Source organism: Hemiscyllium ocellatum, chromosome 10 (genome assembly GCF_020745735.1).
Source record: "Hemiscyllium ocellatum isolate sHemOce1 chromosome 10, sHemOce1.pat.X.cur, whole genome shotgun sequence".
NCBI classification, from domain to species: Eukaryota; Metazoa; Chordata; class Chondrichthyes; order Orectolobiformes; family Hemiscylliidae; genus Hemiscyllium; species Hemiscyllium ocellatum.
Window position 1 is genome coordinate 29,019,306 of NC_083410.1, and position 13,150 is coordinate 29,032,455.

At 39.3% G+C, this 13,150-nt stretch overlaps 1 protein-coding gene across 5 annotated transcripts in view; it reads right to left on the reverse strand.

Moving 5' to 3' along the window:
• Positions 1 to 10,477, reverse strand: part of ppp1r21 (protein phosphatase 1, regulatory subunit 21) — a 100,666-nt gene extending 90,189 nt beyond the window's left edge. For 4 of the 5 annotated variants that reach the window (XM_060830857.1, XM_060830854.1, XM_060830855.1 and 1 more), the window contains exons 1-3: positions 9,969 to 10,477; positions 8,546 to 8,614; positions 5,084 to 5,230 (exon numbers count right to left, since the gene is read on the reverse strand). In XM_060830857.1, the coding sequence (XP_060686840.1) occupies positions 5,084 to 5,230; positions 8,546 to 8,614; positions 9,969 to 10,022 (270 nt within the window). In that variant the 5' untranslated portion in view covers positions 10,023 to 10,477. Of the gene's footprint in view, positions 1 to 5,083; positions 5,231 to 8,545; positions 8,615 to 9,199; positions 9,283 to 9,968 lie in introns of those variants that run through there. The other variant, XM_060830856.1, reaches the window with a different exon arrangement.
• Between the last annotated feature and the right edge of the window lie 2,673 nt (positions 10,478 to 13,150).

Genomic DNA, 13,150 nt, shown 5'->3' on the forward strand with positions numbered 1-13,150 from the left:
TCAAGTCGCCATTCCACCTACCTTTCTCCCAGCCCGACCTCATTTATTTCTCAGCCCCCTTCCCCCTCCCCAGTCCTGATGAAAGCACCCGACCTGAAACATTGACTCTTGCTCCTCTGATGCTGCTTGACCTGCAGTTTTTTTCCAGCTCCACACTTTATCCATTCTGATTTTCCAGTATCTGCAGTTCTCACTTAGTCCAGGCTACAAAATAATACTTTGCATAGCATTCTGGGTAATCCAAGGTGGAGGATGGGAAAAAATTGTGGCTGTAAGAGCCGCTTTTTTTTTCAGGTATTTTAGGTGTTGAAGGTGATTTCCTTGAATTCCAGAAGCAGCAATTATTGTTTTATATGCTTTTGCATTGTTTTGGAACTTTGAAAAAAGTCAAAACAACCAAACTTTTAACAGGGAGGAAGACAAAACCACACGGTATTTGTAGGTGCGAGGGGGCGCGAGAGCAGAGAGGAATTTGCTCAATTACTGCCTTTGCTGTTTGAATTCATGTATCCCTGGACATCAGAGTGCTTCTGGGAAAACAAAGCAGCGAAAAACGTAACTGATCTTGGAGGAACCTGTGTGGGAGAGCTCATAGCACAAGAACAGACATGTGCAGCCTTGCAGTAAATCTACAATGAGTACAGTGTGTTCTTTCTTGATTGTATGGTTTATTGAAATCCGTCTCTTGATTCAGAGAGTCGTGCATTTATGGAATGAGCTGCCAAAGGAAATGGCGGAGGCTGGTATAATTGCAACATTTAAAAGGCATGGGTATATGAATAGGAAGGGTTTAGAGGGACCTGGGCCAAGTGCTGGAAAATGAGACTAGATTAGATTAGGATATCTGGTCGGCATGGACGAGTTTCCATGCTATACATCTCTGTGACTCTTATATAATGTACATGGAAATTAACTGAGTGTCACAAACTTCTTATTATCTGAAAAATTGAACTACTGTATTAGCAGTGTAAGCATCGTAGAAATATTTAGTTTCAGTCATTTATGTTTGGCATGAGTAATACTATAATAGGAATAAAATGCCACCGAGGGTTCTAAGTTGCAAACCTCAGCAATACAACCAATGTTACCAAACTGTAAAAATAAAACAAAAAGCAGCAGCTACAGGAAATTTGAAACAAATAGAAATTGCTGGAGAAACTCAGGAGGTCTGCAGCATCTGTGGAGAGAAAGCAGTGTTAACGTTTTGGTCCAGTGACCCTTCTTCAGAACCGATTGTAGCTGTGGCAAGATGGTATACATGCCAAACAAAGGGAATGGCATGGGCAGGAAGTGAGTGAGTGGATAGGCAGAGATGAAGCCTAGTGAAAGAGAATGACAGTTAAGGAGACAAAGGAGATGAATGATAACATGCCAGGGAGAAAGAAATGCTGCTAATGGGGACCACATCTGTGAAAGTGGGTTGGCTGTGCTGGAAGTAACCCCGATGACAGGGTTTAGGGTGTCAGGGTGCGTTAAGGACACAGAAGATGGTGTCAAAGTTCTAAAGTTATTGAACTTGAGGCTACAGTGTCCCCAAGTGGAAATGGAAATATAATCTTTCAGCTTGTACTCAGTTTCACTGAAGCATAGCAGCAGGCCAACAGAAACGTTGGCCAGGAAACAAGGTGGCATGCTGAAGTGGCTGGCAATTGGAAAAACATTTATATTTTTTAAGAAATTGAGGGCAAAATGTATGTAAATGACAAGGATGAAGACAAAGATTTGGTTGCAAAGTTTGTTGGTGACACAAAGGTAAGTAGCAAACTTACAACATAAACCTACTTGTGTACCAAGCAGCAGGTGGATAAACAGTTTTGCATCAAACTGTTACGTTGCTAGGAAGCAAAAGGATTACAGCTACACACTCTTACCAGAATGTTTACACTTCACTACCCAAAATGGAGAAGCAAAAGGTTATTTCAGTGATTACTTGAAGGAAACAAAAATAAAATTTCCAGCTACTATGCTTAAGTTATAGAGTTCAAAAGTATCAAAGCAACAAAAGCCTGATAGCTGTGAAGGTGAGAACAAAGATTTGCCACGTCAAAGGTCAACAAAACAAACTTCGAACTTTTCAAACTATAAATCCAATAATCTCCTACTGGACATCTGCTTTCACCTTCCTGACTTGGTGAGGAAAAAGATGTCTGAGATTCCAACTGATGCTGACCATCATTTGCAAAGATCTTTATAGCTACCAGGTGATTAATAGACCAAAGTCAAACGAAAAAACCACATTTTTTTTGTTAAGTATATCAATGGCATTGGTCAACATTAGAAAGAACAGAGTTTCAACTCACTTGCGAATTTACAGTGACAGCTGATAGCCTAAAGAGTATCTGCCAGAATCCTGTGATGGAATCCACGAAGGAACTACCTCAATGGAAGAGCTGTGACAAACTATCACACAGGTGGAAAATTAAGAAAGCCTGTGGCTCATATGGCAATCTAGCTGAAGCACTCATTGTTGGCAGGCACTGCAAACACCAAGACTGAATGAACTCATCCAGCTGAGGGGAGATACAGAACCCTCTCCTGACCTCAGGAGTGCAATGATCGCAACTATTGTCAAGAGAGATCAATCCCGAGGCTCCAGTCATGGTTGATCAATTGACTTAAAGGAGTGCATGTTTGAAGCAAGTTAAAAATCTCACAACACCAGGTTATAGTCCGACAGGTTTATCTGGAAGCACTAGCTTTAGGAGCACTGCTCCTTCATCAGGTGGCTGTGGAGTACAAGATTGTTGGACACAATTTATAGCAAATATTTCACTGTCATACAACTGAAGTGATATATTGAACAAACCTAGATTGTTGTTAATTTAACAATCTAGGTTGTTCAATATATCATTTCAGTTACATGACAGAGTGGATTTTTGCAATAAATTCTGCGTCTTATGGTCCTGCTTCAAAACCATCTGATGAAAGAGCAGCATTCCAAAGCTAGTGCTTCCAAATAAACCCGTTGGACAATACCCTGGTGTTGTGAGATTTTTAATTTTGTCCATCCCAGTCCAACACCAGCTGCTCCACATCATGTTTGAACCAAAGTTGTAATGAAGTCAGGAGCTGATCCCAACATCACATCAGGAAGGAGATTACTGCTAAGGACATGTTGCATCCTCAGGACTAGACTGAATAGATGATGACTGGTCAGGTTGGATTTGTCAAGCTGTGTGTATTCGGGACATGTTATTGGGCAGATGCTGGTGTTTAATCATACTGGAACAGCTCGGCTAAGGGCATAGCAATTTCTGGAGCCCACCTTCAATACCACTGGCAGAATCTTGTCAGGATTGTAGCCTTTGCAGTATCTAATGCCTACAGTTGCTTCTTTGTATCATGGGTAGTAAATGCAATTGGCTGAAGATTTGAAACAGTGATGTTTGGAATATCCAGAAGGCACAGATGAACTTACACTTAGCACTTCTGTCTGTAGATTGTTGCAAAAGATAACACTGAAGCATTTGCAATGCTATGTTGGGTCCCCCTTCTTTGAGGATGGGGATATTTGTGAAGTATCCTCCTCCCGCAAGTTTGTTTTAAATTGGCCACCAGTATTCATGACTGAATGCTGTAGGACGAGAGCTTAGATCTAATCCATTGGTTGTGAAATAATTTAGTCCTGTTTATCACTTGCTATTTGGCACATAAATAGGCTTTTGTTGTAATTTTTTTAGTTACCTTTGTCTCACCAAATTTCACAACCAAATTTTTAATATCTTCATCCTAGTCATTTATATATATATGTTTTAAGTTGAGGCCCTAGTACTGATCCCTGTGGTACACAGCTCATTACATCTTGCCAACCAGAAAGAGGCAAATTTATGTGTATTATTTCCTGTCAGCTAACCTATCTCTGACACTTGCCAAAACGTTACCCTGCTGCAACACAAGTGTTTATTTTTCATAAACAGTTTAAATATAGCTTATCAAATGACTTCTAGAAATCCAAATATATTAAATCAACCAATTCCCCTTCAACCGTAATATGTTACTTCCTCAAAAGAACTTTAATATATTGGTTAATACCACATTGTCTCTGCCTGATTATCCTGGTGCCCTGCTATAAGATCTTTAATAATTATTTCTAATATTTCTGTCTGACAAATGTTGAACTAACTGCTCTGTAGCTTCCCGCTTTGCACTACTTTCCTTATTGAATAAGGAGAGTGACATTCTCAGTCTTCTGATCTAATTGAACCTTGCCTGAAATCTACGGAATGTTTGGAAAAGTTAAACCAATTAATCAACCAGCTCACTAGCTACTACTTTTCATGGGTTATAATTTTGCTGGTTAAGATGAAGAGCATCAGGGCCTGCAGATTTGTCAGCGCACAGCTGCAATAACTTACTCTGTATCACCTCCCTAATGATTGTGATTTTCTTAAATTGCTCCTGCTCTTCCATTTCCTGATGTTTTACTGTACCTTTCACAAAGAAGAACAAAGCAAAGTATCTATTCATTCTTCTGCCATTTCCTTAATTTTCTTGTATTAAATTTCCCAAACTCACCTTCTATAGCACTAATTTTACCTTTGTGAATTCTTTTTCTGTTTAAATTTTGCTAGCTAACTTTCTCACACATGTTTTCTTTCCTTATTTCTCTTTTCATTTTCCACAATTTTCATTTGATACTCTGTCCAATCTTGACTTGCCACCTCCATCTTAAAACAAACACACGTGATTGATAAACAATACTATGAAACTTTGCACAAAGAGTCAGTATAGGTCAGTGAGACCAAATGATAGATTAACAGCACTTAACGTGAAAAGAACTCAAAAGAATTTTGGATAATCTGAAGTTTGTGGAGTGTGCAATGTGGGAAGATGACTGGGAATGCATTGCAGATGTCAAAGGTTGCAAACAACTGTTAAGTAAATATGTTTTGACTAAGAAATATTTTCGATGTCTTTCTTGTCAATAACAGTGAATGATAAATACAACTTAGATACGCGAACATCTATTTGCAAAGAAAAGTGCAGATTCAAAAACTCTCATTCTATGCTATCCACTACATGGTTTCATCCAAAATTCAAAAAGCTTTGCAGGCCAGAAACCTTGTTCCTTTCTGGACTTTACCTTGCTCTTCTTGCCTTTGGCCTCAGTAGTTACTAGTTCCTCTTGAAGTAACTCTACACGCTTTGCCAGTTGCTGATTTCGGAACGTCAGACTATCCATTTCTTGCTGTAACTTTCTAACACTTTGGTCCTTCATTTTCAGTTCCTCCTGAGGTAGGGAAAATAAAAAACTGTCTTATTTAACTTTCACACTATGAGAACATAGAGGTGATAGAGGACTTTAAAAGACCACTGCACTCCATATAGTTGCTCCTAACATTACAATACAAAACAAATACAAGGGGATAATTAATGGAACTTCCTGAGAATTAGAATATAGGAAGCAAAGTTTAGGAAGAACGCAGGCTAATGGAGGGTAGATGATTGGAAATCATCCAGGAGTGCACAGGGTAGTCAAATCTAGAGGTGGCAAATTCACTGATGACCAGGGATCAGAGTTTCCTTACAAAATCTGAACACAATGGATTAAGACTTAAAATGTTGACGGAGGAAATGTAAACTTTTCCTGCATTGAATGCCAGCCAACAATATGATAATTTATTCACAATGGACAGGATACGTGAGGTAGTCAGGAAATAGAGCTGACCTTGTTTTTGGATGTCAGAGGGGGCCGCATGCAATGACAGGTATCAAGGACAGATCTTTATCAGACAGTAATTACAATGCAAGATCAAGAAGGGAAGCCACTGTCAATCATGTCAAAAGCAGTGACTGGATAAAAAGTGTGGTCTGAACTAGCAGGACAAAGGTGGAAAGGAAGAGAATGATGTGGTCAATCATGTCAAAGACTACAATCAAATCTAAAAGGACAAGGAGGGATAGTTTACTATGTTTACATTCAGATTTTGTGAATTTGTCAGAAACTTGCATTGTGGAAGTTGGAAAGAGATTGGAGGTGCTCAAACTTGCAGGAAAGATCTACAGAATAGAAGCAGCATTTTCAAGGACTGGAGAGAAGGTGGAGATTGGATGGTACTTTATAAGGACCGAGGGTGACAAAGGGTTTGTTTTAAATTTGAGATATATGGTGTCAGCGGGGAACCAGAGAAGGGATTGTACCTTAGGAGTGAGAATAATAGCAGCTAACATAGGAACCAAGAATGAAAATGGAGAAATTTGCAGTTTAGCAGAATATTGTCAACAGAATAGGAAAGGGATCTCAAACAGCTCAAAGAAGATACAGGGGGAAATAGGAAAGAAACTAGAGAAATTGAGAATTCGGGAATAATCGTGGAGGAAGTATGACCAAGCTGAAAAAGCAAAGGAAGGAAACTAACAGCAAAATGGTCTTGATCTTAGTGATAGAGATGTCTATGAGCTCCCTTCACTTGCTGTTGAAGAGAGGGAGTGGAGGAAACAGGAGACAAGGGCATTAAAAAATGCAATAGAGGAAAAATGATGGGAATTATCTTTGAATTTCAGGATGATTATGGTATGAGTATTCTTGAAAGATGAGAGCAGAAATTGAGTGCTTTACAATGGTTCAGCTAGTTCTCTCCTTATATCTCTCACCTGTGAGGCCCCTCCCTCTCCAACAGGGAAAAAGACTCCTAATCAGAATGGAGCATAGTATGAAGATATTTATAAAGTTCTTACCCATTGCTTAGTACAATAGAATATACCATTCAAAACAGCATGAATGTAAATTAAGTAAAATTTAATAAAATATAGATAGAACCTATATCATTAAGTTGCTTTAAAGGAGCACAATGTTGTATAAAAATTAGATATTCATGCAAGGAAATATTAGAACAAATTATCAAAATCTCAGTCAAAAGGATTGAGTTTGAGGAGTGTCTTAAAGGAAGGTGAGGCATATATCTGAAGGGATTAGGAAGGCAATTAGTTATTACACAATTGGAGGTTAGTTAGGCAGCTGAAGGAATGTCACCAACGGTAGAAGAATTAAAACCAGGGATGCTCAGTAGGTCAAAATTAGAAAAGCACAGATACCATAGAGGGGTGTGAGGCTGGAGGTGCTTACAAGAGTTAGGGTGGGGCAAGACTGTAGAGTTATTTAAAAGTAACAAGAATTTTTAAATCACAGCATTGTTTGACGAGGAACTAATCTAGTTAAGGTAAAAGATGAATAGGACTTGGTGAAACAAAATCCAGGCAAAGTTTTGGGGTGGCTTCCATTTGATAGATGTAGAATAAGAGGTACCAGCCAAGAGTTTCAGTCATTTACTCAGAATTAAGTTATCAACTAACAGACTGAAAAAAATTACATGTACATAATTTCCCAAGAACAGGCTTTCATGGCACCATTTTCTCAATCCAAATCTAATTTTAGTTCAAGAGTCAACAAACATGCAGGAGAGCTGGCTGTAACCCAAAGTGAATCAGTTCAGGTGTCCATCGACAATGCTCCATGAGGAAATATTTCATTCACAACAATGCTTGCGATAAATGGGGGTTAGTGGTAAAAAAAGCAAAATAAATCAATCATAAAAGTTGCATAGAACTTGGTCACAAACTCAATCAAGAGCTAACAGGTTTCTGCAATAAATTGAAACAAAAAACCGCAGATGTTAGAAACGAGAAATAAATACAGAAATTGTTGGCAAAATTCAGCAGGTCTGGCAGCATCTGTGGGGAAAAAGCAGAGCTAATGTTTCAAATCCAATTGAAGAGGAGTCACCAGACCCTATGTTAACTCTGCTTTCTCCTCTCAAATTTCTGTAATGTTTTGAATTTCCAGATTTCCAGGTTAGAAAAAGAGTCACCAAAATTGCATTAACACAAAAACAACGTTTAAAATTTGTTTATGTATCTTTCACAGCATGATCTCACAATAACAATCGATCAACCAGATAATTTGTTTTAGCGATATTGTTTGAGGGATAAACATTAGCCAGTACACCAGAGAAACCTCCCGTGCTGGTCCAGGTTTGCATGGAACTTCTGTATTTTATGTTCTTCCTGCTCTCTTCCATCTCTCCTGTCCAACAAATATTCATTGTATATTTCAGGCAATGAATTGATTTATAATTTGAATATAATTTACATCAGGACAACTTGAATTTAACTATAGAGAATTGGTCTTGAGTTAAGTGAATTGCTTATACTTGCAATTTTCTCGTTTATATTACTTGATCGTTTTTCATAAAATCGAGTAAAGGAATTTGATTTGGAAGATGCTATTGTGTTTGTTTAAAAAAAAGACGTGTTTGGACATGTTGTGACATGCCTTCATGCAGATGAGACTTTAGTCTAGGCATTCTGACCCAGAGGTAGGGACATTGCCACTGCATTACAGGAACCTGGATATCATACAATAATGCACAAGTTTTAAAATAAATTATTTAACTACTAGAACCCCACAATAGTCCTGCTTAGCAGAAACATTTAAACATATTTCATTAAGGTTAAAAACAACAAAATTTGATCTGGAAGGCAAACATCAAATCTTGCAACATGACTACATTTGTACCTCTCAGATGCAAGATATTCTCAACATTACCTTTAAAGATGCACCTTGGCCTTGCTCATCTACAACAGCCTTCTTCAGTACTTGGTTCTGAGCACGTAGCTAAAATATTTCAAAAAAATTGATATTTTACTATTGGAGTACACAGCAATAATTTCAGTAAACGTTAAGTTGACAAGTTACATAATAAATTTAATTTCTCATGTAGCTAGTAATTTCACAGATGGTGACAATATTAAAGATAAAATCAATGTTACAAATAGCTTTTACAAATAATTCCTTTCAACTGTAAAACAAATTGTGCAAAACAAACTGATCAATCTACTTGCAGAGTTTTCTATCATTTCCCTTCAATTTGCATATCTTGAATCATTTCTCAATTTGAACAGAAGGTCAATAATCTGTCCAAATTTCTTTCAATGCTTTGAGTCACACTTAGGAACTGCATAATCTAAAAGAGTGGACATACAATTAGCTCTTCTTCATTTAGCCATTATAATATAAACAAATTATTGCAGATGCTGGAATCTGAAACCAAAACAGAAAATGCTGGAAAATCTCAGCAGGTCTGGCAGCGTCTGTCAGGAGAGAAAAGAGCTGACGCTTAGAGTCTAACTGACCCTTTGTCAAAACTGTCTCATTCAGCCATTCTCTTTCCAATGGCATGGCCAAAAATCAAGAACTCACCTTGTTGGGGAAAATCATGATCCCAGCTCACCACAGAATGTAATATCAAACAGTAGGTTTGATCCAACCTTTAATATTTTTGATCCAACATACAGCTCAGTTTAAATATTTGAAGATTTAGCAATTTGCTCAAGTCACACAATTCATCGTCTCCAAACAAACCCAGCAAGTAATCAAGAAATTACTTTGTGATATTGCCCTGTCAAGAAGAATTAACATTTAGTCTATTTAAGTGAAAATATAATACATTGCTCGATAATGTACAACTCAATTTGCAGACAGGGCTTCTTCAACATCTCAAATTGCTCTCATCACTATCCAACTGATACTTAACCCAAGACACACCCATGTTTGAATGTGTTTTGACAGTTCAAATAAACATACTACAAAGCTTAATTCTAAAGAAAGGAATAATACACCAAACGTTAGGAAGTTGTGTCTTTAGAGATGATATCCCATTTCCAGCATTTAAATTGTGTTCTTCCTACATAGTCCACCACACACCAAAAAAGGCTCAAAAGTAGCATAAACCTAATTTAGCGGTGATTTATTATGAGCAAGATGTTTTGCGATTTCCAGTCTGTTTCAATACTGTATAAGCTAATGTCAAAGAAACCAAATCAGTTTCGGCAAAATACGCATGTATTTCCATAGTGATTCGAACTGGAAGACAGTTTGCTCCAAATTTACGGTATATCTCCAAGAATAAAAAATAGAAATAATGATGAGAAACAAAATAGAAATCAGCACACCAGACAAACAGACACACCTTGGAGTACTCCTGTGCAAGTTTCTGATACTTGGCATGCAAATCTGCAGCCATGGTCAGCAAGCGGCTGAAGCTTGTGGGGGAAGCGGTGCTTGGGAGGGGCAGCTAAAGCCTGTCACATCACTTGGGGGCGAGCAGGGCAGGGGATTCGAGCTTCGTCTCTCTCACACAAGCAGCGACATCAAAATAATGCTGTTTTTCGGGGAGGGAAGAAGACAGCCAGCGATCGACTGCCACTAAGTGAAAAGCAGTTTGTTCCTTCGACCTCTCCGCCCTGCCTGCAACTGATCTGACTGACCCTTCGGCCCGTCAGTCTGAGAACAGTCCCTCCACCCTGAACCAATTGTCCAGAACGTGAAGAATTCGCGTTTCTTTTTTTTGTAATGTGACGTTGAATCTTTTGCCTCGGCCAGAGCCCTTCAGAATAAGGGTTAAAAGGAGTTACTTTCTCCGGCCAAACCGGAAAATAGGCGACAACCGCGACAGACGGACCCGGTTTCAGGCCCACTTCCACCTTGGCAACGACCACTTCCGGCTCCGCGAGCGGCTTCAAAAGGCCGACGCGCAAACTCGCCGTGACGTCAACACGCCCGGCGACGTCGCCCTAGCAACGGGACCACGTGAGACGCGGTGGCTGCGCGGCCGGTCCCCACTTGACGAGCGAGGGTGCGCGACGGGGCCGAGTCAGTTGTCATGGCAACAAGCTAGCGGCGGCTGAATCCAAGGTAACTTCAAAATAAAATGCAACAAACAAATCACTGAAAAGGTTATGAAGAGAGCGCACCGATCCCGCAAGTGTGAAATCCAAACCGCAAAGGTTTTGAAAATGTCTACGAGGTGAGTTAAAGAAGAATTTAATTCAAAAGAGTCGTTGATATGAACTTAAGACCAATATTGCACCAAACTGGAAATCGCAAGCCATCTTGTTCACAATAAGTCACTGCTAAATTATGTTTGCTACTTTTAAATCTTTCGATCGTTCATATTGACAGGTAAACTAAGCTGAAAGGAGAGAATATCTCAAACGAGTTGCTGAGTGGTGGTTTTCTTTTATTGGCGTAAGAATTTTGCTTTTTCAATTATTTGCTGTTTTGTTATACTTTAAATACAAATACATCAGATTTAATTTATTGCCAGTTGGTGAACAGTAATATCCGTCAATACACATTTTTGTATAGTTTGTTCATTATCAGTTGTGGGTTTTCCTGGACTTCACAAATGGGGAGTCAGTGGCATTGAAATTCGAGAAAAAAAAGGCCTTCGCTGTTTTTCGTCCGCACTTTATTTTTGGTTACCAGGGTTCGATTTGTTGATAAGAAATAAAAACTGCGTCCAGGAAAACAGAGTTAATATTTCAAGTCAGTGATGTTCATTCCGCACTGCAAAGTGTTCGATTTGTTTGCATTAACCGTTGCAGATAAGTTGAGATACAAAAACTTAATCTAAAAAAAAATTCAACAGCAATTAAACAAAAGAAGGATGGAGGGTCAGGTGATGTGTTGTTCCAGCATGATGTGGGAGCTGGTAGACCCTGCAAGAAATGGGGAAGTATGTTTTCGCAAAAAGGTAGTGATAATAAGCTTAAGTATAGTGCTGATAAATCGAATGTAAAGGGCAGTTGCAGACAATGATTAAATCAGCAAGCACTAGGGAAATGTATAATTGGGTACTAGCTTTAGTGCATAATTATTCTAGTAAATAATTTCTTTCATCATGATAGTTTAAATTATTTAGTCTCCGCAAAATAGCTGAGATAGCTGAAACACATAAACTAGGCAAGAAAAGACACATTGCTAAAACGTATATTCAGGAATGGAATGTACCTATGAACAATGGAAGATGTTACAAGTAAAACAGATAAAGTGAAAGGAACATCAGGATCCAAGTTTAGCAGAATCTTCCTTATGTCAGCACTTACAGAGGGAAGGGTCACCAACTTGGAGAAGGGGGGGAAATAATAATAGCAGATTGCAAGTTAGTCAGAGAATAAAGTTGATTGGGTAATGTAGGAGTCAGAAGAGGTGATCTCATGGAGCTCAAAAGTATAACTGTGTACTAGTTTGAATGTTCATTGCTCATTTGCTTCTACATGTGATGCCCTTTCTTGCAAGATCATAGAATAAATAGTCTTGTTTTCAGTTTTTGTGGTCTCGTCTAAATTTTATGAAAACTTGTTTCTAACAGATTTGGGGGCTCGTCTGGGATCCCAAGCTCCAGATGCTCGGCATTTTTGGGAAAATGGAGAAGGTGCACCTCGCTGATTTTGGCGGTCTCTAGTTTCCCTCCTTGCCGCGGCAACTTGGGCAAGCGTGATCCGGACTGGGAGACCCTGGAAACAAGACAGGCAGACGCGGCGGGTTTCAGTTGGGTAACTCTTGTGTGCACAAGACCTGGGTAAGAAAGGTCTTAAAATATTTATCTGGGTGACCGGGGTAGGCAGCGGTATTTGCTGCCAGTTGGATATATCTGGGGATCCAGGGCACCTGGGTAGGCAGCGGTAGTTACTGCTGCCAGCTGGATATATCCGGGTGACTGGCAGCAGTAGTTGCTGTTGCCAGGTGGATATATCTGGGGAACTGGGGTTCTGGGCGACTAGGTTAGGCGAATCCGGCCGACCATTGCTGCCAGGTGAATATATCCGGGAATTGCAGCGGGACGAGGCACGCTGAAACGACCAGGTAACTCTGTGCACAGACCAAGGTAAAGAAAATGGACCTTTAAGTATTGCCTTGGTGGTCAGGGACATACGAGAAGTATGGGGAATTGGCAACATATAAAATAAAGTATTTAATTGGCTAGATTAATCTGATGAGTAAGGTGTCTCCCTGATTCAACCACCCAGCCTTAGACCGGTTGTTAAGAGGGGAAATCCCCCACACGAAGGTCAGGACCCTGAAGTGGGTGTGGAAGAAGGTGATACCGGACCTCAGTAAGGTTAATTAAATTACATAAAGAAACGGCTGAGTATTAAAATGGGAAATAAGAATAGTTGTTTAAGTGTAGAAGGAGACATGAGAGGGACGTCCGAGGACCACATCCCAACGGACAGTCCTTTAGGAAAAATGTTAAGAGATTGGAAGTACAATCCTCGGACACAAGGAAAGGATAAAAAACAAAGATAAAATGTCAATGAAAAACAGCCTTACAGTCAGGAGGAATCAAATTATGCTTCGTGTCAGAAG